The 27,411-nt window shown below is 38.3% G+C and overlaps 1 protein-coding gene across 2 annotated transcripts in view; it reads right to left on the bottom strand.

Moving 5' to 3' along the window:
- Nucleotides 1-27,411, bottom strand: part of LOC117013489 (protoheme IX farnesyltransferase, mitochondrial) — a 125,118-nt gene that overhangs the window by 21,642 nt on the left and 76,065 nt on the right. For both annotated transcript variants that reach the window (XM_033090693.1, XM_033090694.1), the window contains exon 5: nucleotides 16,141-16,211. In XM_033090693.1, the coding sequence (XP_032946584.1) occupies nucleotides 16,141-16,211 (71 nt within the window). The remainder of the gene's footprint in view (nucleotides 1-16,140; nucleotides 16,212-27,411) is intronic.

Consider the following 27,411-nt stretch of genomic DNA (forward strand, 5'->3'; position numbering starts at 1 on the left):
AATAAAGAGATCTATTTCTGATACAGAAAAAGATTAGAAAAGCGTGTTCATTGCTCTTATCAGTTAAACACAACTATGATTTTTTGGCCTTAGTACTCATAAGTCTGAGCTAAATCTGAAAGACCTGAAGGGCAATTTTGTGAATGACTGATCTCTATTATTTTAGGTCAATTACTCAATATATTCTTCCTCCTTATCGTACTGCTCAGGCCTTGATCAAAAAAACCCATCTGCTCTCCCCATTCCTAGATGGGTTATGGAAAATATCCCAAACCTAGAGAGAATGAGAGAGAGGAAGAGAGACAGACTGACAGACACATACACATACCCACACACCCCATCCACCCACCCACAGTTATTTCTTCTTTTATCATTTATTCTTTGTTGAAAACTGTTTAAAAAATTCTTTTCCCCCAATGGCCTTTTGGCTCCTTTTATCATGTAAAAACCTTAGCAGGTCACTTCGATTGTAAGTGCTACTCTAAGGTGTAATTTCTAGAGGCAAGACATGAAGAAGGAAGGCTACGCAGGCTACTGTGTGTTTCCCCGGGCTGAGGGGAGAGGGCTGAGCTGGAACTTCCTGGTAGAACCCGTAGTGGTCCCTGGACTCACAGTGTCAGCATCACCTAGGAACTTGCTAGGAATCCAGGTGATTTGACAGTTTGCTGAAGTCTGAGACCTACCGCTCCACCATTACCAATGTGATGCTGGTTCCACCAGGCACATGTCTGGCCAAGCCGACATGGCTGAGCCTGCGGAAGACCTCCATCTTCACTCTACCTCCAGTGCTGACCATGGCTGGCCTGGGTAGGCCGCCCACTTTCAGTCGTCTTTTGAAATATGTTTCTTGACATATTCCAAGCAGAAAGAACACAGGGCAGCAGACTAGTTCTGTTAATCAACTAACTGAGGAACTCCAGGTGTATCCCTCTAGCTCTCTATTCCATCTACCCTGATTTAATCTAGTCATACAACTCAGAATGTTTTCGCCATTAAAAGGGTGAGATGAAGCAAGTGTGGCAAGTCTTGATAACTGTTGATTCTGGGTGATGGGTATATTGGGTTCATTGTACTATCTTTACTATTGTGTCTCTTAGAACATTGCCTAACGAAAACGTATTTTAAAAAACCTTAATATTCTTTGTTAGTATTATTATATTCTGGTTTCCATATAGTAGCATAACTAAGTATGTTGAATAGGATTCAGGTGTCTGAGCTCCAGTTCTGACTCTGATGTTAACTAGCTCTATAAAAGTGGGCAAATTATTGCACCTCTCTGGTTCTTAGTTTCCTCAATTATAATGTAATGGGTGTATTAGGGCTCTTCTATTTGGCAAGATGAAACCCAAGCCAAACTGGCTTATGCAAAAAGGCTCAGTAACAAGACCATAGGGAAGGCGGGGGTTCTATCCTGTGAGCTGTATGATCTTGAGCAAATTCTTTAACACGTTGGCCTTAGTTTCTTCATTTGTAAAATGGGAACTACTTATTGCAGAGTTAAAAATCAAATACAATAATGTAAATAAAGCACTTAGCAGAGTGCTCACTAAATAAGCACATTGTGTTTACTTGTTCATTTGTTCATTCATTCATTCAAATTTCTCAGGGCTTTCAGTCAGCCACTATCCTAAATGTGGGTATACAGCCATGAACAAAATAGACAGCAAAGTTTAGTCTAGAAAGGAAGACAGACATTAAACAAATAAACACAAGTACTATGAATTCTCAATTGTAAAATCAGCTACAAGAAAAAGAACACGTGAAATAACACAGAATTATGTATTTAAATAGGGTGGCCCTATTTAAATAGAGTTGGAAGTAAGTAGGGGCTGATAAACTTGAAATAAATTGTTTCCTCTGATTTATTTTTTTAAACTTAAAAAGACTTATGGATATGTATTAGAATATGAGAATATATGCAAATATATTGAAGAATGTCATTTCTTAATTATAAATTATAAATATATGGCTGTGAATTAAAAATGGCAACACTATTTTTATTTTCAATTATAACTTTAAGAATTTAATTTTTTCAAATTACAACAAAACAAAACAAAACAAAACAAACCATCACCAGGAAAAACTAGATTTATCACATGCAAAACATTAAAAAAAAATATTGGTGCACTTGCATATCTACAACAGTTGTTGTAATGGCCTTTATTAAGAACAGAAAAACTAATGTATCTCCCTGAGTGGTTCTCCCTGGAGTAAATTTATATAGGAAAGATCAGAAAAGCAGGTGAATGGGATGTGATAATATTGCAAAAAAATTCTAATTTTCAATAAAACAGAATGTATGAATAAGAAAAACAGCACCATTTGATAGGGGAGAGGATGGTGGCAGAAAAAAAATCCAGTGATTTTCTTGAACTGAAAAAATTCTTTCATATTCATTTACTCACTCACTCATATAAATAGGTTCATGGTTCATGCTGAGGGTTGAATGGTAATTTATTTCCAAACTCATATTCAAAACTGAATTACATTTTAAATTGAGATATCTTTCTACTGAGCATCAATGCATGGGATCCTTCCACTTCTGCCGAAATTTCCTGCCCAAGGCTACTGTAGAAAAGAAACTAATAGATAGACTAGGAGTGAGGGGATGTTTGTCAACACGTTTCTATGAATTATGTATTCCTCCTTTAAGACATAATATTTCTTTGTTTACTAAACACTAATCTTTAGTGGCTCTATCAAAGTGGAATTTTCTATAAAAATTAGGAAGAAATATACAAGCTTTAATTTGATGCCTATTTATTGCATGTAATAAATGTAATTTAAATTACCTGACTCTTAAAATAACTTACTGGAGAAATGTGGCCTTTCTGTTTAAGTAATGTGTCAGAGAGGTCTATGTAATGTTATATTAAATCAAGAAAGCTTTATATTTTAAGCAGCTCTGCAGGTAATTGGTTTACACAAAAATTAATCTCATACTTCTTGGTCATTCTTCTAGAATAGATGATTTTTAAATTATGAAATAAAATTTTCTTTCTTCAAAAACAAAAGAAAACCCCAAACCTTAATCAAAACAAGGCAATTTAACTTTAATTTCCTGCATAAATCCGCCATTTAAGCTTGGCGTGCATTTTGGGGAAAGTCTCTACAGATAACTGTTCTGAAAATGTCTCCCCAGAATCTCATTTAGGAGTTTTCTATTTCTGAAGAAGTCTCAAGTTACAGATACTGCAAGGTAGCAGAGGACTGATTAAATTCACAATTTAAGGAATATGTGAAGAAATGTGGACACAAAATATATTTTAAAAGAAAATTAATTACAATGTTCGAAGAGCCATCAATTGCATAAAAAAAGATGGTAACCTGCTTAAAAATTGTTAAAACATATTTAAGAGAAATTCAAGAATAAACAAGCTTTTTTGGCATGATAATATTCAGAAAATAAGGACTGTGGCATTATATTAGAAAAACTGTTTTTTCAAGGAAAAACACAAAGCAGGTCTGAGCTAAATGAGTTTTTAAAAATCGACTGAAAGAATCTTATTCATCTAGGAGGGAGGTAAGAAAGACAGGCGGGGGAGGGGCATGGGGGAGGCGGGGAAGCTAAGAAGAAACTTACCCCATTGTTGACCTCTTGAATTATGCTATATCAATTCATTTTACAATAAGGATAGACTATTTGTACAAAGACTGTGGAATTTTCAGAGGGGAGATTCCTACTGTTTGATCCCATCCACGAAAACCACGTTTCTAGAGCAGGGGCCCAATCTCTGTGTATTGCTCACACTGCTTGTGCCCAAGGACCACCTACCGAATTTCTGCATTGCCCCCTGCTCCTGTGACACCTACCACATGAGAGACACACACTTTTCCTTTTTCCTGGTTGAACCGGATGGTTTAATGCTCTGACCCATTCCCTTTTCAATTTATAAGACTCTTTTAAAAAAAGCAGCTGTGTTTCCCTACATACATTGCAGCTGAGTCCGGCTTCTGCACCGCCCGCTCAGGACTGGAGCCTCTGGTCAGGGCAGCGTCTGCAAACACAGACATCCATAGGGACCAGGCTGGCAACACAAAGAAGGAAAGTGGGTCTATTTACAAAAGACGAGTGGTGAGGTCTGTGGGAACTGCTCTTCAGGTCTGGCTGGCAATACCACGAGGGAAGGTGCCAAACGAGCCCAGAAAGCTGGGATTTTATGTTAAAATTTTCTATTTTTAAACGTTGGCAACTGTAGGAAAGCACAGCAAGCCAAACAAAAAAATGCCTCTTCAGGATTTGGCCTGTTGGCTGCTGTTCTGCAATCTGGCTTAGGTGAAAGAGCTCTTCTGTGACATGTGTGCAGCAACTTTGCCCTACAACTAACACACACACCCTCACCCCCGCACCTCGCCTTCCAATACTGCTCTCAATATTTTGTGGGACCATTTCGTAGTCATCCTCGGATATTCAGCCTAGACATGAAAACCAGTCCTCTAGGAGCCTTTTCCCTCTCCCTTCTCTCCTTCCTGTCCCGCCCCCAGGGTGGCCTACAGGCCCTCCTGCTTGCACAGCATTCTAGTCCTTCAGAGCACAGGATCTGCTTCTGGCCTTGCCTGTCCATCCCGCCACACCCTGCTCCTTTTACTGCTTCATCTCTGTACCAGTCATCTTCATGTTCCCTGTATCCAAGATGGGTGCCCAAAACGGTGGGTGAAATAAACCTTTACAAACCACGCAAAAGAGAACACCATCAAGGGACGCACTACCGCTCACATAACATCAGTCAATGGGAATAGCATTCGATCACGTCAAATCTTTTCACATCATCTTATTTGAAAAGAGAAGGAAGTAAAGCGATAGGACATTAGACTAAATAACTCTGGGTTATCGGTAAAGGTGTTTGCTCCTATGATTTTTTCTCAAGTGGCTATGAGTGATTGACTTGGTTACTATATCATAGTTAACTCTTTATATTAGAATATCTGCATATTTTATGCTTATAAAAGGGGGCATGGGAACGGAAGAATCCCCAACCCCCAGGATCGCTATCAGCAAATGTTCACAACTCATAATGCTTCAAAATAATCACAAATGCTTTCTTTTCACTTATGACAAGGAGAGAAAGGAATGTTGTCTTTCAGAAAATCTCAGCATTCTTCTCATTCACCCACTGTAATGGCAAGCATGAAATGTACAAAAACTTTTTGTTGACAGTTCAGATAATAGTTCATAATGTTGAATGATCTTATTTTAAGAACAAAGTTCTCTATGTTGGCACGACTATTATTAAGTTGAGACCAAATTTGTTCTTCCTGCCACTTCAAATGACTGGTTAACACTAGAAAAAGAAATTTCTATACTTATAAAATGTTTATGTTCTTATTACATTTGCAATATATACACACCAAGAGACTAATCATAACAATCCCTAGAAACTCTGCAGAGCTGTGGCCTGGTCCGGGCACACGTCTTCTAGGCCAGAGTGACTGGGTGATGAATAATGTTCACAGCTCCCCTGCAGCCCGCAAAACGTTTACATTTGCTTAAGTGCTTACTGGTAAAACCTTTAGTAAATTTGAAAAATGTCTCCTGTAAATCCCCATAATACTTAAGCTAAACCCTGTTCTTTAAGTTAATAATGCCAACTAAACAATCCATTCATTTCATTTTGAAAACTCAATCTTCGTCATTCATTTAAAAACCAGGTATTGGCCGACCTTGATTCCAAGTGTTTAAATTTATCCTCTTTAAATAACCTTTCATTCTACCCTTATCGTTCTATCTCTCCGGCTTACAGCCCACACCCACAGATTACAAATTATGGATCACTCTCATCCGATCCATTAAGTTGGAAAAACTAATGCTGACATGTATTATTTCCCTGTCAACATCACCATGCTGAAAAATAGATAATCAAAGGAGACGTAATCAAAATACAGATGTGTTTCAAAGTAACAAGGAAGAAGGCCCAGCCAGGGCCCCTCTTCTTCAGGAAGCTTTCACTGTCCAGTCTGTCCTCATCTGTATTTTCTTTTTCTGATCTCCCAGAGAACTTCTTGTTTGTTCCACATCATTCATTTCACTCAATACATATTTATGGGCTCCCTCGTCCAGTCTGCTAAGCATTTTATGCATCTGGCTAATTCCGCCCCCCCCCCCCCACACATTATAAGCCTTTTGAGCATTATAAAAACAGAACTGACAGTGCTTGTAACATTATAGGTAATCAATAAATTCTTAATGAATTGAATTAGACAAGGGAATCATTTAATTCTAAAATATACAGAAGAAACATTAAGCCTTGACATTCTTAAGAAAGACTAATTTTAATTAGGATAGACCAAAAGAAAGGCTATTACTTAAAAAAAACACATGTGTAAAATGGATTAGAAATTTAAGTCTGAAGGACCTCAAGTTAGATAAAGATGGCAGATTAAAAGTGTCTGTATCCTTCTGTCCATTCTGAAAACAAAGACAACATAAAACAGAAAAATTTCAACTTTGAGAGAACCAGGAAACACTCCAAATTTCCCTGCTCAATACAGGGAAGACAGAGAGAGGATACACACCCCTGCACGTCTAACACAAAATAGCACTCAGTAAGTATTCAATTTAAGAATCTCTACCTTAGGGTTTGACTGCAAATCACAGAAAGAATTTGACATAGTGTGACCTGGGGGTGGAGAGATGGATTGGAGCTAGAAACATGCAAAACAGAATCTGGGCTTGAGATCCACAGCTGGCCGAGTGCAAGCTCGTGTTCAGCAAGAGTGGCCCTGGAAGGAACAGCCTTAGGTAACTTCTGCCACTCCACCTGTCCCCACATCCCTTTCTGTTCACAGGAGACTGCACCACGGATGAAGTATCTGGTCCAAGCTTGGGCCATCACATTTTCTCTCACAAGCTTGTGGAATTGGGACAGAGGCTTCAGCTGGAAGACCTTGGGGGCTAAGGCTGAGGTTACCATGTTAATGATGAGTCAACTGAAGTGAAAGTGGGATCAGAAGAGCACATCTGTGAGAGAAAAATGAAGTGGAAGGACAGAGAAAAGTAGAGATGCGTAGTGAGGGTGGAAGCCAAACTCTCACTGGTGAAGTGGTGAGTGGGCCAGAAGTCTGGCGATAAAAAGAGGAGAACAGAAGAACCACGTGTCCAAACAGTAAGTCAGCCCCACTCAGTGGGGCAGTGGGTTGGAGGAGGTACTGAGAGAGACCCCAGGGAGAGTCTGAGCCGAACCCCTGTTCTCAGGCAAGCTGGTCTTTAGGTCTTAGAACTTGTAGACCATAAGGTAGAAACAGGGTCCCACGGGTCCTACAGGCCCCCAACAACTTCCAAAAATAGGTGTTATATTCTGGCAGCTATAATCTGCTGTGGAAAAATACTTGGTCCTCCTAAGAAGAACTGAGGTGTATCTTAAGAAGAAGAACTATTGGGGACATTCGTTTTCTTTTTTGATTTTTTTAAATTAAAATTTATTGGTGTGACAATGGTTAGTAAAGTTACATAGGTTTCAAGTGTACTATTCTATAATACATCATCTATATATCACATTGTGTGTTCACCACCCAGTCAGTTCTCCTTCCATCACCATTTTTGACCCCCTTTACCCTTTTCTACCATCCCCCCCTTACCCTCTGGTAACCACTAAACTTGTCTGTGAGGGGGCATTCACTTTTAATGACACCTCTTCTTATGACCCTTCCCCGCGGCCACCCTAAAACTATTAAATCCATTTTATCCAATTATCCAATGTTGCAAGTAGCCACAGAGCTTCATTAAGTGAAAGGAGTTCAAGGAAACTAGATACTTACGTGATAAGGGGTGAAAGGAAGGAAGTTACTAGTGAGGATATGAAAATGGCAGAGAAACAGGAGGCTCAAGTGTCAAAGACAAACCACTTCTTGCTTTTGCCTGTGACAAGTTCCATTTACCCCCCATGCATGGATCCCTTAGGCTGCGACGTGGTGGCCATGCTTACATGCAGCCTCAGGGGAACAGAGGCAGTGGTTTGGCTCCAAGTTAACAGGAATAAACTCTGTGCTGAGGAGCCAGGATGAGAGTTTAAACCAGTGCCATGCTGACCCTCTGGGGCACTCAGTTCTCTCCAGACGTCCTCAGACGCAGGTGCTGGAGCACATGGCGCCTGCACACTGCGACTACAGATTTATCCACGAGCATCTGGGATGCTTCCGAGTGATGTGAGGCAGTCTCCTCCAATGCACCAAGTGGCCCCTAGCCATTAAAGACCCTGATAAATAATTCTACCACAAAGGCCCCAGAGCTGGAAAGGAAAAAGCTGAAAGCTGAAAGCCATGGGGTCAAGTGTTTCCACAGGAATTACATTTAGTAAATAGAAGCTGCAGAGGGATGTTTCTGTTGACCACCTGCAATTATCGTAAGGCCACAGTGCTCTCCAGAATAGACAACCAGGATAATAACTTCTGTGTCCCTGCAAGAGTTAGGATGAATTTAAACATGTCAGCTTAATATAAAAAAATACCTTTTCTTTTCAACAGTGAGGAAAACAGAAAAAGCAGTACTTTCCCAAACAGTTAATAAGGGAGACAATCTTTTCCTTCCTTCCTTTTTTTTTTAACTGTAAGTGATACCTTAGACATACAGAATTGGCATTTTATGTAGATAATAAAGAGATAATTGAAAGTACTATCCTCTGAATTCTCCTTGGGAAAATAAAACAAATTAAAATGTCATTTCATAGATTTTACTCTCATTAAATGGTATTTTATTTGTAAAGATTTTCCCTTTTGAGTCTCAAAAAAAAAATTACAGAAAATTTCTATTGCCTAAAATGTAAAGGGTATGTCTATATTGTAACTGACTATTTCAAACACAGTCAATGATTTTACTATTGTGTTTCCCTGAAAATAGGACCTAGCCGGACCATCAGCTCTAATGCGTCTTTTGGAGCAAAAATTAATGTAAGACGCGGTCTTATTTTATTATAATATAAGACCGGACATGATATATGATATGATATGATATGATATAATATAATATACTGGGTCTTATACTAATTTTTGATCCAAAAAATGCATTAGAGCTGATGTTCCAGCTAGGGCTTATTTTTGGGGAAACACAATATTCCTTATTTATTAAACATATCCAATGTCATTTTCTCTATATTCTGAAACAATACAGACCAACGGCGGCAGCCCGTAAAGGAAAGACAGGGAGCGGATGCAGGCTCATCTTCAAACACAGTGGAGCTGCGGCCTACTGAGTGTATTTAGGTCAGCCCTAAGGCGAAAGTGTATTATAGTCAAAACTAGCCTGCAAAATCCCCTGAAGTTATCCATAAAGAACATGCAAGGTTATGTGTGTACAATCCCAGAAAAAATAACTATGGCCACTAATGTTTGAGAATCACTGAGTTAAGTTAAATGGGGGAACAAAAGAAAAGTCTGCATTTCAATGGCTGGGCATTCATACCTGCCTGAGGATGACTCTTAGCAGAGGAGAGAGGGAGAACTCTAACAGGTTTTGTTGCCCCGCAGGGTTTACTCCATTCCGTTCCGAGGCCGAGCACCGGCAACCTGACTAAATGTGCATTTTGCTCTGGTGGTTGTGAAGGTTCCATTGGACAGGGGGCTGCTACTCCTCTGGCGGTTAGGTTCTCACGTCTCCTTCGCTACACTACCCTAAATGAGTTATGTGGCACGTGTACACAGAGCTGCAGAATTTAAGAAAGGTGGAGATGAGCGCACAGTAGACAGCTACTCCTTAAGGGGCAAAGTTGTAGATGACAGAAAAGGGGAGAAGGCAGGTAGAAATGAACAGTAGGAGCAAAGGCACAGAATGGGCAAGGTTTTTGTGTGGGAGACGCATGATCCACAGGACAGAGGGAAAAGGCTTTGAAACGCAGACACAATTGAATTGAACTTGTAGACAATGGTGGCCAGTCTCAATTCTGAACTGAGCAACAGCAAAACTTCACCTCCACCGTGAGTACCTCGGTCCAAGCTATCATCACCTCCCCCCTAGGCCTGTAACAGATCTCTCTGGCTCACTCTCGTGATCCTACAGCCCATTCGGAGGAAAACGCAATCTTTGTCTTGGAAAAACTCACGACATAACAAAGAGGCACAAGGAAACAGACAGTAACTACAGTGTGCTAGGCAGTGTACTGTGACGGAGGTCTGCACAGGGAACATCAAGACAAAACACCTGACACCACCTCACTGCCGTATGGAAATAGCTATCCCTTCCAGAGGAAGTAACACTTAGCATAAAACCTACCCAGGAGCGAAAGGGCAAGGTAGGCACCCCTTACAGAGAGAGAGAAAGCATGGCGCTTTAGTGAAAAACATCAGCAGTTCCACTGAGTCACAATATAGTAACATAAAAGGATGAGTGAAAAAAGGTGAACATAGTGGGGGATGGGGCTCTAAGAACTGGGAAGGACCAGACCCTGAAAGGCCTTGTATGATACAGTGAATAATGAAAACAAACATTGGAAAAAAAAAAAAAAAGTTAGACTACCCCAAAAGTTTAAAGACAGAAAACGGTGTGACCATTTAAGGAAAACCTATCTGCCAGCTGAGTGGAAGACAGATGGAAAGAGGGTTAGAGAAAACGGAGAGAAACTAGTTGGGATGCTGTCTGTTGTAATAACCCATACAAGTGATGACAGTCTGAAACGAAAGCAGTGGGGTGAGACAGCAAAGGTTCCAGGGTAATTCAGGAGGCTGAAAAGTCACAATTTGTTGGACAACCAGATGAAGGGGATAAAAGAAAAGAAAAGTCTAGAATATTTACAGGTCCCTGACTATGGAATGTAAATTAACAGGTATATAATAAAAAAGACAGTTTGGGAGAGAAAATGATGAATTGGAGTATATACCAGGGGTGCCAGAAAAATGTATACACATTTTAAGAGATGCTATCTACGTATTACTTTTTGAAGTTGAATTGAATTTCAGTAGCAATGTGTAGTATGACGCTCACTCAAATCAAATGAATGCTAGTGTCACCATGCGACAGGCAGCACAAAGAAAATGGCGGAAGCACGGTTGTTTGAGGAGCGCAAGACCATTTTGAAGTGGTATTTAAAATTCCAGAACATTCTCCCGACTTAACTCCCTTTGACTTCTATCTATGGGGGACCTTAAAGGATGTGGTGTACCGTAGAAAACCGGCTACCACTGGCGGTTCTTCGGGAAGAAATTGAAACATGCGCAGCAATACAAGTGGACACTTTGGTCAACGTTGCTCAAGCTGTAGTTCGCTGTAATCAGAAGTGTCTGGACGCTGATGGTACCACTTTGAGCACCTTTTATAATTGCAGAAGTCAAATGTGACTTGTATTCATCTTTTGTTATCAGTATATATTGAATATTACAATTTTAATATAGTTTTTTCCTTTCTTAAAATGCGTACACATTTTTTTGGGCACCCTCTGTACTTATTGACTGTGAGATGCCTAGAGGTGCATCCCAAAGGAGATTTTCCAAGAGTCCAGGCTCAGGAGAGGGAGCTGGGCTGGAGGCACAGACAGTGCAGAGTGTAGTAGTTGCAGGAGAGTGAGATGAGAAGGAGGCGAACGACCACCAGCACAGGAGCCAGCAGAGGAGGAAGAGTCTGGAAAGGAACAACAGCTCGAGTGGCTCAGTTCTCACTCATCTTTGGTTTTCAGCTTTGAGACTTCGGTCCCTCTGATAAGTTCTCCTTGGCCTCCTCAGTTTGGATTAGGTTGTCCTGTTTGCACTCCTACACCGCTCAGGCACGCCCCTCCCTCAGTACTTACCACCGGCCTGCGGTGTCTAGCACAGTGCCTGGCTGGGTGGTGCATTTAAAAAATACGTTTGCTGAGTGAATGGCATCTGTGCTAGTTTTCTTACACATGTGAGCTGCCATCTCCTCAATGGATTCTAAGAGAATGGAGACCATACCATTTACCTGTTTGTAACCTTAGCAACAAGCACACTTTTCCACAGGGACAACTTTCCCATAAACATGTCCTGATGCCGATAATATGAATGAAGGATTTAACAACCTGCCACTGTCTACTTTCCACTGAGCGGTTTTACCAACTAAGCATGATAATGGAAACATATAACCTTCACTTTCTAAGTTCTCTTATTTACCAAGTGTTTTGCTTCCTTTGCCTTAACCCTCGAAACTAATCTGAATTTCATTTTCTGTTATTCCCTGATAAGTACTGAAATATTTATTTTAAAGCAAATTTTGAAAACAGATGCAAGTTCTACAAACAAATCTACATTTCACTAATGTTTTAAGCCTGCTCCCCAACAATGAACTTTTATTTACATGAGTTTATTGATCTTACTGTTATCCCCATAACCACATTGTGAGATGAACAAGGTTGGAATTATGGTCCCTACATGTGAGGACGTGCTGCTGTGGAAAGAATAATTCAAGGATGTGACCACGCTTGGAGTCAGTCAGATGACATTTTCACTAGACTATGATTACCATAGGAAGAATATCTGAAGACTGAGATGTTTTCTATTCCATACATTTTTCTAAAAATTGCTAATTAACTTTCTCCGGCCACCAAATTAAAACTGGCTACACTGATATGACTGTCGGATGAGAGGGTAAACTTCTCTGATATTTACCTTCATTTCATGACTTTAAGTCCTCGGCTTCGACTTAAGTGGGTTTACTCACATTCAATGTGAGCTCCTGATATGTGACATAGGAATTCTAAGGCGCTTTGCCAGAGAAAAAAAGGGAGCTCTAAGCTCAAGTTCGTCCTTGAAACAATCATTCAGAGCCTTGACATTTTTGCCAGAAATGTCCAAACAAGTCAGGTGACCTAATTCATCATTTCCAGTTTGTAAGAAAACATAAAGATATTGAGTGTCATTTTTAAAATGCTATTTAAAGAGGTCTGTATTACAGTGTCTACCTACAAACTGATTTAGATACATCATGCTTTCCATGTATGTGTTTTTTTCCTCTTCTAGGCAAAATAAGCAATTGGAATGTGTATCAAATAGCCTTAAAAATAAGGAAATCCTGTGAACATCACAATCATCACCATCATTCCCTTCATATCCGATGCCATACAGTTATCACTCAAACTGGACACTGTTGAGAGTGAGAGGGGACACCATCACTAATTCTGCTGGGACAACACATGTACACCAGGACTGTCCTGGGCAAATGCTGATGAACGTTTCACCTTGAGCCCACTTTCCAATCCTCTTTCGTTCACTGTCTCCGTTTAACACCTGGAACAAGTGAACTGCCAGAGATGTATCCTTGGGCTATGATGGCTGGTCAAGGGCTTCCTATTCCCCAAATGCTTCAAGGCTACACAGACCAAATGGTTCTCACTAAGAGATGTTTCTTCTTCCATAGTTTGTCTCTGGCTTGCACCAAGAGATGCCTGAGGAATTTGCTATTTGCTTCCTCTACAGAAGTCCCTGAGGGCATTCTTCTAATATCATCATCAAGGTCCTTTCTGATTTCTAAGAACGGAGAGGCAGAGGTTTGATCTCCCTTGAGTGGTATTTTCTTCTCATGGACAAAGACTTTTGGAGGCAGCTATGTGTAGTCATTAGGAATTAAGGGTGTGGAGTCCCGTGGACGAGGCCGACGTTTTGTTCTACCACTTATTTATAATACTTGGGTCCTCAGTTTTCTCACCCGAGTATTGCGGGGAACTGAACAGCATCTCTGTCATGGCTGTCATTATGATGCAACTGCGATTCCACCAGGAAATGCAGAATGAGATTTACAGTTCAACCTTATTAACTATGTGAATTTGATAATCTTTTCTTGTGATCTTATCATTTATCCCAAATTCTATTTTTCATAACCCTGACTTGCATTACCTATTTTTCTATTTAACTATGATAGTCTTAGGATACCTCCTAATCCTTTCCGGAATAAAGAATATATTAAACAAGCAAACCAAAAAGCACTACCTTCTATGTCAGCTCTGTAAGATGTTCAGTGCCCATCCACCCCACCACGTTTTTCTAGAAGAAAAGACTAAAAATACAGAGAATGGACATGCCCCAACAAGCAAAAGTCTCCTTTAGGTTATTTTGCCAGGTCCTCAAGAAATCACAGAACAACTAGTCCAGGCACATGTTTCTTTCCTTAAATGTTACTTTAGTTCCTTAGAATATACCTTTGTTCACCTAAATAAAAAATTTCAAAATGAACTGTAATCACTTGAAAAAGTTAATGAAATACATTCTCTCCATCAATGTTTATAGAATGTCTTTAGAATGGCTAGAAACTAAGCTATCTATAAAGGCTGAAATGGCTGTCACCACAAAACTTTCACTGGTATCTTTTCCCAGAATTCCTCCTACATTGCTTCTCATCAACAATGACGGGCTCACACTTTACACACCAAGTTGTAATGAAGTCTATGAAGTAGTATGGATTCAACAAGGCATATAAGCCCAAACCAAAGGGGGTAGTAAATACCAGAAAGAGAATTTCAAACTAAATTGGCTATACTTTGTATTTATATATCTGATGGCCGTTACGAACGTGAAAACCACCAAGGCTGAGAAATAAATGTTAATGGACAGTCTATAAGACTTTCTACTACACCCTTACGGCCACCTACTCACACAATATCTGTAGATAATAATTTACTATGATAAACAGGAACTGACAAGATATAGTCTTAAGTTTTAAAATTATGCTTCTCAATGCAAGATTTCTGCCCCAGACTCATAACATCTCCTCGTACCTATTTAATGAAATACATCCTAAATATAAAAGTCAGTTTGAGTATTTTTTTTTTTTTCAGGCCTCTACTTTGCTCTCTGAAAACTTTTTTTTTTTTTTCGTTTGCCTGGGTCATCCTGCAAACAAAAGATGAAGTGACAACTTTAACAAGACTAATAACTGTTTCGTGGCCTCCCTCTTTTACAGAAAGGGCGCTCTCAGTACCAACAGCCAAAGCCACAATGTCCATCCAGGAAGTGCTGCTTTTCCAAGTGCAGGAAATGGCCACACCAGGCAAAGTAAGAGGAGCGACCAATAGAATGACGGGCTTTTATCTGATTACCGTTACTTGCTGGGCCTGTCCGTATTTCCCTCAGTTCTAAAGGAGAGTATGATTTCACTGAGGAAAAACGACTGGACAGATTTTCCAAATAAGTAGGAACCTACCTGTAATATGACGAGTGGGAAGAGCAGCTTTTAGCTTTTGAGACGGGTTCCAGAGTTTGCATTCTGCCCTCTAAACAATTTTACTCAGATAAAACTACTCTGGTATTTTCTAAACATAAACACAGCAAATAGCTTTACTTATATTTCAAAAAGGGAAGTAAAATATCAGTAGATATGAGATTTCTGTTCTTATATATTTTTATCTGGCTCTATTGCCCCTTTCAATAAAATGGTATTTGAAATTCATTTAAGAATTGAATGGCTAAAAACAGTTCATATTAAAAATCATTTTTACATAGACGTATTGACTGTATCTGCATTTGTTTCCTTTACTGTTTGGTTAATATGTGTGATTATTTGATCCACCGGTGTCACCCCAAAAAACTTTAAGCTCCATGAGGGCACTGCCTGGAAACATGAAAAGAACATTCACTGATTTACAATGGTTAGTATAAACCATTTGGCTCTTTTTATTCTTCTCAGCTTGTGAGATCTATTGGATTAAAAAAAATATTTTAAATGCTGGTTTTGAGGTCTCTAGGAAGTAAAATGTTTAATTATTAACCATTAGTGATATTAAAATATTTATATGCCTTTTAGTTCTACTTAATTGAATTTGTTGGAAAGCAGAATGGAGGCAGTAATTTACTTGGCATGTAACACCATTATCAGTTTATCTGAAAAAATAAGGCTTCAGACGTAACTGTCTTCTGAGACCCTGTATGGATTTGTGTGAAATCATCTGTGCTAATGGAATGTTTTTCCCTTCATTCTTTCCAAGTGAAACCAGTCCATGCCCCAAAATTGAACTGAATAAGAAGCCTATTGCATGAGTTACTCCCACAACAAAGCTGCAAATCTTAGATCCATTTTCAGTGTTCTGTACTACATTTTGATTAGAATTGAAAAGTACTGTGTTACACTGGGTTCCACCAATATAATGCTTTGGAGGGGTGGGGGGGTGTTATTTTGACTTCACAACCGAAGGCAAAAGACTGGGCAATGACTCAGGATGAACAAACAAATGAATGTTCTATAACGTGAAACAGACTTATATTCTTGATTTTTACCTGATCTGTCCACGAACCAGAGGTCTGTTCTTTGTCCTATTCATGTTTGAATCAAATGGCACCTCGAAAAACTGCAGAAAGATTGGAAAAAAGAAAACATTAAATACAAAGTGAAACAATTCTTCTCTTCTGCTTTAGTTCTACAAGTTTTTCCAAGGTAAATTTCATTTTAATTTTGAGAGTACGAATTAATACTCTTCAGAGGAATATTTCCCGGGAAAGGCACATTTTAAAAATTATATGCATTAACTGTCAGGAATACGCACAGTTCCACTTTTATCCACCTTGAAAACCACTTGTTAAATATACAGTTGCATTCTTCAAAGCCACTGTTTCAGATAGTTTCCACTGTAAGAGGAATAGTTTCATTGTGTTTGACATAAACATGATTTTGCTATGGCTTTATTTGGAAGTTAACTATGACTGAAAGGTGCATCTGAGTGTCAAGACAACCAGGGGTGAACCCTGATGGCCATGTTGTGTCCAGTTAGCCCGCATCCCCTTTCCTGTACAGCTAGCTGCAGGTTAGGGATGGCCACAAGAGAAGCCTGTGTGAGATCGGGAAGGTGGAAATGAGGAGGCGGCCATGTTTACTCTTGGAAAGCTGGTGAAAGGTCAGGCGCTACTGCAGCTCACGCACAATTGTGGATCTGTTGGTTTGCTTTGTTGGCCTGGAATGGCACCGAACTTGCAGCTTCTCCAGCTCCTGACAGATACCCTTGGGCTTCAGCAGATCCCTGATCTCGTCCACTTCTTATAATCTTGGGCCAAGTCTCCATGCTACTCCACGGCCAAGCGCACCAGCTCTTCTGCAGGACACCTGCATCATCAAAGCTGCAGGCTTGGAAGCGCGAGACACAGACACGTGATCCAGTTTGTTCTCATGAGTTTCAGCTCTTCCTTGCGAATTCCAGGCTGCTCTTGCATTACTTTCCTGACTGATGGCTCTGCTTACATCAAGCCAGCACCAGGTCCAGGTTCAACGTTACAGAGATGGCTGAACTACCAGGATCACATCACACATCAGGCCTAAACCCTATAATTCGTCTGTTACGTCACTCATCGTGGTTCTGACATTCTGATCAAACCCTAACTGATACAGGTTTCTTCTCTATTATTTTCAATGTGCCACTATTTAAAAGTATTTAACTTTCCAATATGTTCATCTTATCTAATGATCTAAATGGCAGGCTTCCTGAGATATGAGAATTTATATTCTTAATGTTAAAGAGAGCTATGGAAATTGGCATTCAAGAAATAATTCCTTAAATGAACCATTAGTGTTTTTGCAGACTGTATCACATTCATTAAAAAAAAATATACCATTTATAAGTGTTAAAAATTATTTATCTGTAAGAATCTATATATCGTGAGTTAGTTCAAGTTACATGTAATTAAAATGTTCTGTCTGTTTATATTCCCTCCCTTCCCCAATATTCAAACGCATTCTATAGGTATTTGAAATAATCTTTCCTTCATGACCTATTAATTTAATGTCACAGAACAAATGAGGATTCCAATTACAAATCCCATTATTTAAATGCTGGTAAGGTGCTATCTAATATAACACAGAAGCTCTAGTATAAATAATATCTTGGCAGTTCTCAAGTCTGTGTATGTATGTGTGTGTGAGTGCGAATTCCTTGTTCAGGAATTCCAATGAATTATTTCATCTGGATGAAAAAATATATTATTTTTTTTCTATATTTCTGGCAAGTCAGCCACCCAAAGATGGGAACTGAGGTCTAGAACGTGGCAATTGAACTTCAGGTGCCATCAGTTGGCAGCAACTTCTGACTCCCATGCATGCTTAAATTTATCAGGACAAGCAACATCTGGGTAGAAATACCATGCTAACCAAGCCTTATGGTTCATTTCAGTGAGGGCTTGACAATTCTTCCTAGCACCAAGGGATCAGAGCTTATCATGCTACTTGATTCTGTTTTTCATGTATTTTCTATAATGCCTTTCAGTTAGGTTTACTGCTTTGGTTTAGATATTTAAACCACATTTCCAAAACATAAAGCATAGTATATTTAGATGAGAAATTTAAACACTTTAGAACGTACAGCTGGCTTTAGCCTATTCACATTTTTTCCTGTGCTTTATAATAATTTCTTTTCATAATGTCATTATCACTTCAGTTGGATCCAACTACTTCTGCAGGAGTGAAGTAGAGCTCCTATTTGTGTTGAAAATGAAACACAAGTGCAGTATTACCAACTCTTAGAATGTATTGTTCTGCCACTTTTTAATATTTCCTCACTACATTGAATATACTGTAGTGAACACAATTTGGACAACTGCTCGGACCACACTGGTTCAGGGGCCAGGCTTGCGCTCCACCTGCCTTCTTTTAGAAGGCTCTGTTCATTGGGTCCCAAATGGCCACCCAGCTAGTATCTTACCCGCCCTCCCCTGGTCTGGATACAGTGATTGATTTACGAAGTAGGTATCAGACTCAAACTGAGACTTTACAAACCAAAGCCCAGGAAAACATGTCCTCCCTTCTCTTAGGTTGCCTGTGGCCATGGAACAGGATACAAGGGAAATGGAGGCGAGATGTAACATACATTCCTTGGGTCAAGTTATGTCCATGGTTCCACCTCTGCCCTTTCCTGTTTAAGCCAACCTTCCGTGGGCCTATACCTTTTGCCTCCAACATCCTAATACATGAAGACTATAAAAATTTCAAACATCTGAGCAATGTATTGCAAACAAGTAAATAATACTGTGCTTTTTCCTTCAGCAAACAACTTATTTTGTCTAAGTTATGTTTTCAAAAGAAGTTTTTCTTTCAGTCTCTCCCTCATAAAAATCCATCAATCTTTTGGAATTCTGTTCATTTTAATTTTTTTCCTTTTTTATTCAGGTTCACTACATCACCATCTTCCTGCCAATCAGTCCGATACTCCTTCACATTTCTTGCCCTCTTATAGCAATCCTAAGATCTGTTACAGTACTCAGGCACTTGGGGATGCAAATGCTAAAAAAACAACAACAAAAAAACCTACAACAACTCAAACTAGCTCAAAAACAAAAAACCACACACACACAAAAAAAACGGGTCTTTTTCTCTTACAACAGGGTAGCACCTGCTTTGAAAAATTACTGGATTCAGTATAAAATACGCCATCAGGATTCTGGCTCGTTCCATCTCGAATCTGCTTGGTGCATACCTGCATGCAGGCTCTTTCCATGAAACAGGAAAAATGGTACTGGCAGCCCCAGACTCTCATCCTCCTAGCAACCCTAGAAGGAAGTTTAGTTCTTGATAGCTCCAAAAGCAAGTCCAGAACCATCATGGCCAGAAAGCATCATGGCTAGGGGATGACGTGACTATCCTGTGAGCACGGGAAGGGTGTTGATGGAAAGACAATATGACACAGTATCCAACTTAAACTACAAGTATTATTTTCTCCATAGAAAGAAAAATTCTATTACCAGAAGAAAGTAGGAAGATGTCAGGCAGACAAATGTAGTGAAATTATTTATAACTTACTGTAAAGCTGACAACCCCAAATCATTTCATTTCACATGTCATACCTATAAAATAACTTGCCTAACTAGAAAGAGTATTCCTCGTTTAAGTATCTGGAAGGCATTAATCAATATATAATTTACATTAATCTTTGTCTCATAATCAGTTTGAAAATCAATTTAATAGTTCTATTTATTTAATAGAATAGTAAATGGATCATCCCCCCCCATAGTCACATGATTAAGATATAAGGCATAATATACCAACGGAGAAATATTTATTCAACACCTATTATAAGGTTTTTACTTTTCTATTATACCATGTTTCTATATTAGTAGATAATTATTATCACTCTCAAGAGATGATGCTCAGATATAAAATATGAATAATCCTTCCAATAAACAATATACACACTTATGATAGTATTGAGTTTTGTGAGCTAAAATGACACAGATACCCAAAGTGGACAGAAATATAACTTGGCCCAAGTGATAAACTTTTTGTTCCTACTTTTAATTATAATATACCCTATGCAAAAAGCAGATGTATTTTAGAGATGTCTGTAAGTCAGGCTCAGAAATATTGAATTTGATAATGAGGTGGAACTTTTTCTTTCCCTATGCTAAATAATGACAGCAGCATTCTTTCTAAAGACTCAATAGAAAAACAAACATGTGAGCCTTGTCAGAGTTTGTTTTTCCATCCATCTTCTCCAAGCTGTCAACAAGTGTTTGTCATTCCAATATGGCTCACAGCTTCCAAGGTCCAAGATAATGTCTCCATCAATCTCAGACCAAGTTAAAAGGGATGTTAAACAAAATAAATAAATACAGCACCGGGAGAGGCACCTTTTTCATCGGGATTCCACATGGCATGACTTTCAGCTTACAAATCAGTTAAGATACATAGTCCACCATTATTCTTTCATTGTGACCAATGTTTTATTGCCATGCCCAGAATAAACAAATTAAGTCTGAGTAGTTGTTGCTATTGATTTTTTTCCCCTGTGAGCATTTGAAAAAACAAGTGCATGTGTGCTCCTGCATTCATCAGAAATGGCGTTTCACCTTACGTGGTGACTGGGGCATGATCTCCTCTAAACCTTACTCAGCCCATCTCTCATTAAGCTGTATTTAAAAGTTTCGCCCTTAAAGGAAATATTAAAAAGGTATAAAAGGTCATCCAGCACTTATCAGAGGCCCAAAGTCTACACCCTGTAAGTAAAAAAAGTCAGAAAGTCACATTGGTTTTGACTGGCTTCAAAAAGGGAGCTATAGGTCACTCTTTCCCCTGCCAGAGAGATTTCAATTTGTAACACTGCTTTCCGAAAAAAGATACAAGGAAAACACATTAGAATATTTATAATATTTGTGTCTAGGTAGACAGATGTGGGATGATTTATTATTCCTTACCTTTTTGTGTTTTTCAATTGTCTATAAAGACCATGTATTTTCCACTTAGGAAAAAAGGTAATAAAAAATTCTACCTAAATGACAATAATAAATCTGGACAAACCCTTTTTAGGTTAATGATAAAGAATTACTAACCGGATCTATTATAAAAGCATTGTTAATGGAGCCATAGCCAATCAGAACCTTTTCCCCCAGAGAGTCACAGGAAGACAAAATGTTGATCCGAAGTATTTCTTAGATACATCCCTTTCTCCTTCTTCAGTGCCACTTGCCTAATCCAGGCTGCTATTTTATTTTGCCCAGATTCAATAGCCTCCTAATTACTTCCTCCCTCCAGGATTGATCCCCCACTCCATCAATTTTCATATAATAGTCAAAGTGATCTTTTCCGATGCAAACCTGATCATATCGGATCAGTTTCCATAAAACTCTTGCTCGCTGTCCACTGTCCAAGGAATAAAGTTCAGGGCTCTATCGTGGCTTGTAAAGCTCTTTGTAAAAGCTCCGGCCCCTTTTTACCGCTTTGGTCTCTTTTGCTCTTGCCCTTCCGAGCTCCACTGTAAGCATCCTAATTGCCTTTCAGCTTCTCCAGGACACACTGTCAGTCCTTCACATACTCTGCTCTCTGCCTGTAGAGACCCATCACAGTACTTGTACTTATATCACATCTGTAGTTACCTCAGACTATATTCAACTTTTCTGTGTGTGTGTGTGTGTGTGTGTGTGTGTGTGTGTGTGTGCCTGAGCAGAGCTATGCTGGACAAAGCCATGCTACAGGGCAAGAGGATTCACTACAAATTCATAATCACCACCTTCAAGTGGGCACTTACCGCTCCCTGGCAATCTTATATATATCAAGTCAACTCATCTGTGGCTCTCCACAGGAGGATTTCAATCTGGTCCGCTCTCTAGCATCTAACGTCTCTATTTCCACTCCCTCCCTTCAATACATGACATGACTTCCTACTTTATTAAATATCGAAGTCCTCTATCTAACAAGAGACTCGTTTCCCTACCATCACCTCTACCGACACAACAGGTGCAGCCTCCGCTCCTTCTCTCCTACCTGGGACTAGTCAATCCTCCACCTATGCTGGCAACTGTGCTCCCTCCCACCCCCTAGGAAATCTGTCCCATCAATTATCCCTTTTCTCTACAGCATATTTGGCCTGTGTCTTTTAGCTGGATTATTCCCATCTATAACTAAGCATGTTTAATTTTTCCCCATCCCAACTTGTCTCCCAAACCCCACGTTATCTCCCAACGTCGTTATTTGACTTTACCACAAGATTAGCATTTGCAAACGAGAAAAAAATGGTCTCTCCTAGCGTACATGAAGTTTGGGGCCCATATCTTAGCCAGCATGTTCAATAAAATAAGGTGTCTAGGGTGAACCTAGGAGCCTTCTAAAAAATCTCCAAATAAGCCAAAGGAATTTCTACTCTAATAGCTGCCAAAGACTGTAATTCCATCTGTGCAAAACCTATTTTTAAAATAGTTAATTGTGAAGGCCAGTTTTGAAGAACAACAAATAAATGTGTTAAAGCCCACTAAAGGCTACTCATATGAACAGACTATTTAGATTTGCAAAGTAAACAAAAATCTTTCAAACTCAGACTTAAAAGATTAGAAAACCTTTCCACAACTAGCGCTACCTCATCATAATCTAACATGGACGTAAGAGTATCTTACTAATAAATTCCTGTGGATCCCTCCACAGCTATAAAACAAAATAGGCATGCTTACCTACTGACAACATCAACAGTGATAAAATAATATGACAACAGTCTGACCTCTGAAACAGTTCCCTAAAATACTACAAAGAATTTAAATGCCACTATTACAAACATTAGAACATGAACGTTTCTAAAAGACAAGAAATCAGTAAAATCATTTTTATCTAGGACTCCATGGCAGAAGAACGATACAATACTTGAAAAGAAAAGGTTATGCCACATGTGGAGCAATAAAACTGGCACATCGACAGAGGTTCAAATGCTGCTATTATATACATCTGGTCACGACAGGGTGGGGGTCGGGGCTAGAGAAATCATTAAGCAATTTGAGAACTCCCAAACAAAGAAACTGTAAAATTCTGAACTATAAAGCAAAGGAAACACACTTAATCCCTCAGGAGTTTCAGTATGTATTTCAACTGGGTTATCCCTTCCCTCGTAAGGACACAGCAATACACCAAACCTGGAGTGACACAATATCCGCACTGTACGCATGTGGGCACAAAGCCAGCCTGCTCCAGCACTCCTGGCACCTGTTGGTTTAATCATCGCGTTTCTCTGCACAACAGAGAGAGGGGCGGGGGGTGGGGTGGGGGATGGGAATTGGAGAAAATATGTCTCATTCATTTTGCCTATCAGAGAATAGAAATACACACCTTTAAAATAATAGTCACGTATGCTTTTTCTAAGTTTTCAATGTTAAAAGATTAACACATTTCTTCTAAGATTACAGTTTATTTTCAAACTTCTGATACCATATGACTGAAAAGGGAAGTGATATGGTTTCTGAAGAGACACCAACTCCCCACTATATTATCTTAGCAAAGAGACTTCAAACTTCTCTTTAATGACCCTGGGATGGATTCTATGGGGGACAATTACAGTGCATTTGCAACGTTAGTAAACTTTTCTCTGCTGCCTACTTTCCCCACAATCCTAAAATATTCTCTTACTGATTCCCTAACATTATCTTCAAATAACCTTCTGAAAATCTCTGTTTAAAGCAACTATGGTGTATTCTAAAAAGTGCTTCTTCATGAATTTAAGTGGAAACAATTGGGATGGTGACGAATAACAATGACTGTATATCAAAATAATAACAATTATAGAAAGAATACTTCTTGCATCAAAGGATACAAATAGCACATAAAATACTATATTGGGAGACTTTCAAAGAGGTCTTCAGAAGGGAACACAGGTGTTATACAGTAGACATTAACTGGAATACTTCCGACAGCTTTTTATAGTTGTCTCTGTTCCTATGTTCCCACTGTTTCCCTTTCAACCCGCTTACTGGAAATGCCTTATTGCTGTGTCTGAAACGCTCAGAATATATATCTAAGTATAGAGCTGGGCCATCCACATAATAGAGGAGGCCTGCAGTCCCTTCGCTGAAAGATATGAAACGGCTGAAAATTCTTTTGGTAGGGCAAGACATTTGTCACGCACGATGGACAGGATATTGAGTAAGTCCCCAGAACCCTTAAAAGTTTACGTGTATAACTTCTTTTCTGAGAAGCCAAACAAAAACCTGTAATGTATTAATTATGAGCATATCACTGTGTTTTGAGAGCACAGCATGTGCACTTACCACCTTACAGAATGGTCCAAAAATAACAAGTTGGTCAATCCACACACAAGATATTTTCAGTCGTCCTATTAAGAGCAAACTGGGAAGAAGTGTTTGCTTTGCTAAAATACATAGATAAAAATTCCTAACTACTAGGAGTTCCTAGACAAGAAGATACAATAGGATGCAGAGGTTCATTTAGAGCTTTCAATGGTACCTTCTAAAAAAAGTTTTAATTAATTAAAAATGGCATAAAAAGAATTTAAATATTTTTACCTTTTCTGCCAAATATCAATTTAACCCAAGAAAGCAGGCAAACACTGTAAAATGCCTATGAATTACAGTAATTGATGTGTGACTATGATTTAGTGGTACAATTATGCAGCTTAGATAATGGCATTTGGTCATCAAATCCCAATATTTAAAGAATTACAAGAGATTACATGTCTATATGTTTCCTGTCTGCATCACAATTTTCTGTCTCAGAGGCAGTTCTTAGAATAGCGGGAATGTATATGATTTTCTATGTTTGTACAACTATCCATGAAAAGTAGCAATTTAATTTTCTGACAAATATGAGTTAAAAGTAGAGTGCTAATGTCTTCTGAAAGCAGTAGAATAAAGGGTTGATTTTAGCAACGGGTATGGTAAAATAACAAATGATGAAAAGGAGGTACGAGACTAAATTCCAAACAATACCCAAAGTCAGGTTTTCCATATGAAACACTTAAACACTTATTTGAGTACATTTTTAATCAGAGGTTTTACGTTAGCAGTGTCGAATGGATAACAATTCTCAATTTAATGCAATCCTCTATTAAAAGATAAATCTTCCACATCATGGACTGCTTCTCTTATGTGAGGCAGAGAAATTCTAACTTATATGTGCCAGCATAAAACATGAAGTACCAAGAACCATTACCGTTCCCACAAATCCATAGCAAAGGGAAAGGCAAACAGATCCTTTATAATTAAATCTGTAATGATATAAAACAGGTTAGATAACAGATGTCTTTATAAGGAAATAGTCTGCAATGCCCAATTATCTAACCGTTACTACATTTATTTTAGCCTATCCAGTTGACAGTGACTTTTAGTCCATAATGAGAACAGTTAAAAATATTCCCCATTCTTATAAAGGCAGTCTTTAATCCAAATTAATGAGACACGTCACATTGGAGACAGGGATTGGGATTTTGTCAACTGATCTTTAACAGGTAGTTGGCCTTAAAAATCCTAGACTATATCCATGTATACATTTTGGAAAGAATACATGAAGAACAGCAATAAAGCAGCATCTAGTTTATATCAATATAATTTTTCAAAATGATAGCTCTAATAATTAAGTATATTGGAGGCATCATTTCCTTCATTTATCATGTGATGACTTAAAAATTAATTTGATTAAAAGTTCTTTAAAGTAAAATTACCACCACTTGTCAAGATTTTGAAAGCTATGCAACCAAGAAATCAGATGTAACATTTCGACTAACGAAGAACAGGCTCACTGAAGATTATTGATCACATATATTACATGATATTTAATAATCTAAACTTTGCATTGCCTCATAACAAGTCAATGAAATTACTATTAGGAACGTAAAATACTTAGAATTAAAAACAAAAACATAAACAAGAACATGAAAATAAAAATGTTATTTCAATATCATTTACAAATGAAAAGGGAAAATGTTCTTATGAAGAACAATAAGAAACTCAAAATTTAATGAGGTGAGTTTATTTCTAATAAATTCAAATTCTAAAACTACATATTAAGGAAATAATCCAGAAGTAGAGGAGAAAATTACATGCTAAAAATAAAAAGTATCTACCGTAGTGTCTCCTTTAATAGATAAAAATTGGAAGGAATACTACAGGAATGGTTAGAGAGGAACGGTTAAAATGTGATAAAACAATATGATGGAATATCAGGCAGTCATTAAAAATAATAATTAAGAACACTTTAATAATCTGGAAAAATGTTTCAAACACTAATATTGTAATTTAAAGTTTATTCATTTCAAAGTAGTGGGTCTATTTTATTTCTTCTTTTTAGAATTTTCTTTTATTATAATAAAAAGGAGAAAAATAATAAACACAAAGAATAAACTATACAGATAGATGTGGCCACGTTCTTTAAAAAAAAATTTGCACATACTTTGGGAATACTTTGTAAAATTAAATATTACATTACATTTTCCAAACCACATTAAATCTTTTAGGTTTTCCAAAACACATCAGAAGTGTAAACTTTTTATCACAAAGGCTTTTGAAGGTTAGTCTGAGGGAGGAAACTCCTTATAAAGATGGTAGTTACCTACAAGAGACTTATAGAAGGAATTCCTTGGAAGAAATGTTTCTTCATTTTTAATAACTGTTTTCAAAATGGTATTTTCCACAGCACTATTTGTTTATGCATAGCTGCAGCTCACTAAGCCCATGTTTTTCAGAACTTTTGTTTTAGTTTTATTATTATAGCATATTCTAATTTGCTCAAGAAATTGACTCCAGGAAGCTAGTGACAATCCAATAAATACTACAAGCTGAATCTGTTTTTGATACTAAGTTTTGGAGGCAACAGAGGGATCCTCCTGGGTAGAAAGCCTCAAATATATACATCTGTAGGTTTCTGCTTTGCGCTATGATGCTGATGAATGAAATAACTAAGTCTGCAATCATCATGCAACTTTATTTTATTGCCAAGAAATCCCACTGACTTATCTAGGGGAAAAAAAGCAGCCAGGTTATTTTATTTGAAACTTTCTTATGAAAACTTCAATAGTAAAATGCTAAAACCTGTTTTTTGGATCAGCTTTCCACTTGAAAAACAATGTACATTCTCAACTATGGATTTAGTAATTAAGGAAATATATTTCCTATGAGGTGACTAGTAATTTTGTCATGAACACATAATTGACAGATCCTGGTTAATATTGTGAAGTTTCATTAAAACGTGAGCGTCTTGTGATAACTATTCACAACTTTATCAAAGCAGATGAAAATCTATAGTCAGTTTGGTAACTGAATGAATGTAATAGATAAGCAAGACACGGAACACCAACGCGACAGTAC

The sequence above is a fragment of the Rhinolophus ferrumequinum genome, chromosome 21 (assembly GCF_004115265.2).
Source record: "Rhinolophus ferrumequinum isolate MPI-CBG mRhiFer1 chromosome 21, mRhiFer1_v1.p, whole genome shotgun sequence".
Taxonomy (NCBI): domain Eukaryota; kingdom Metazoa; phylum Chordata; class Mammalia; order Chiroptera; family Rhinolophidae; genus Rhinolophus; species Rhinolophus ferrumequinum.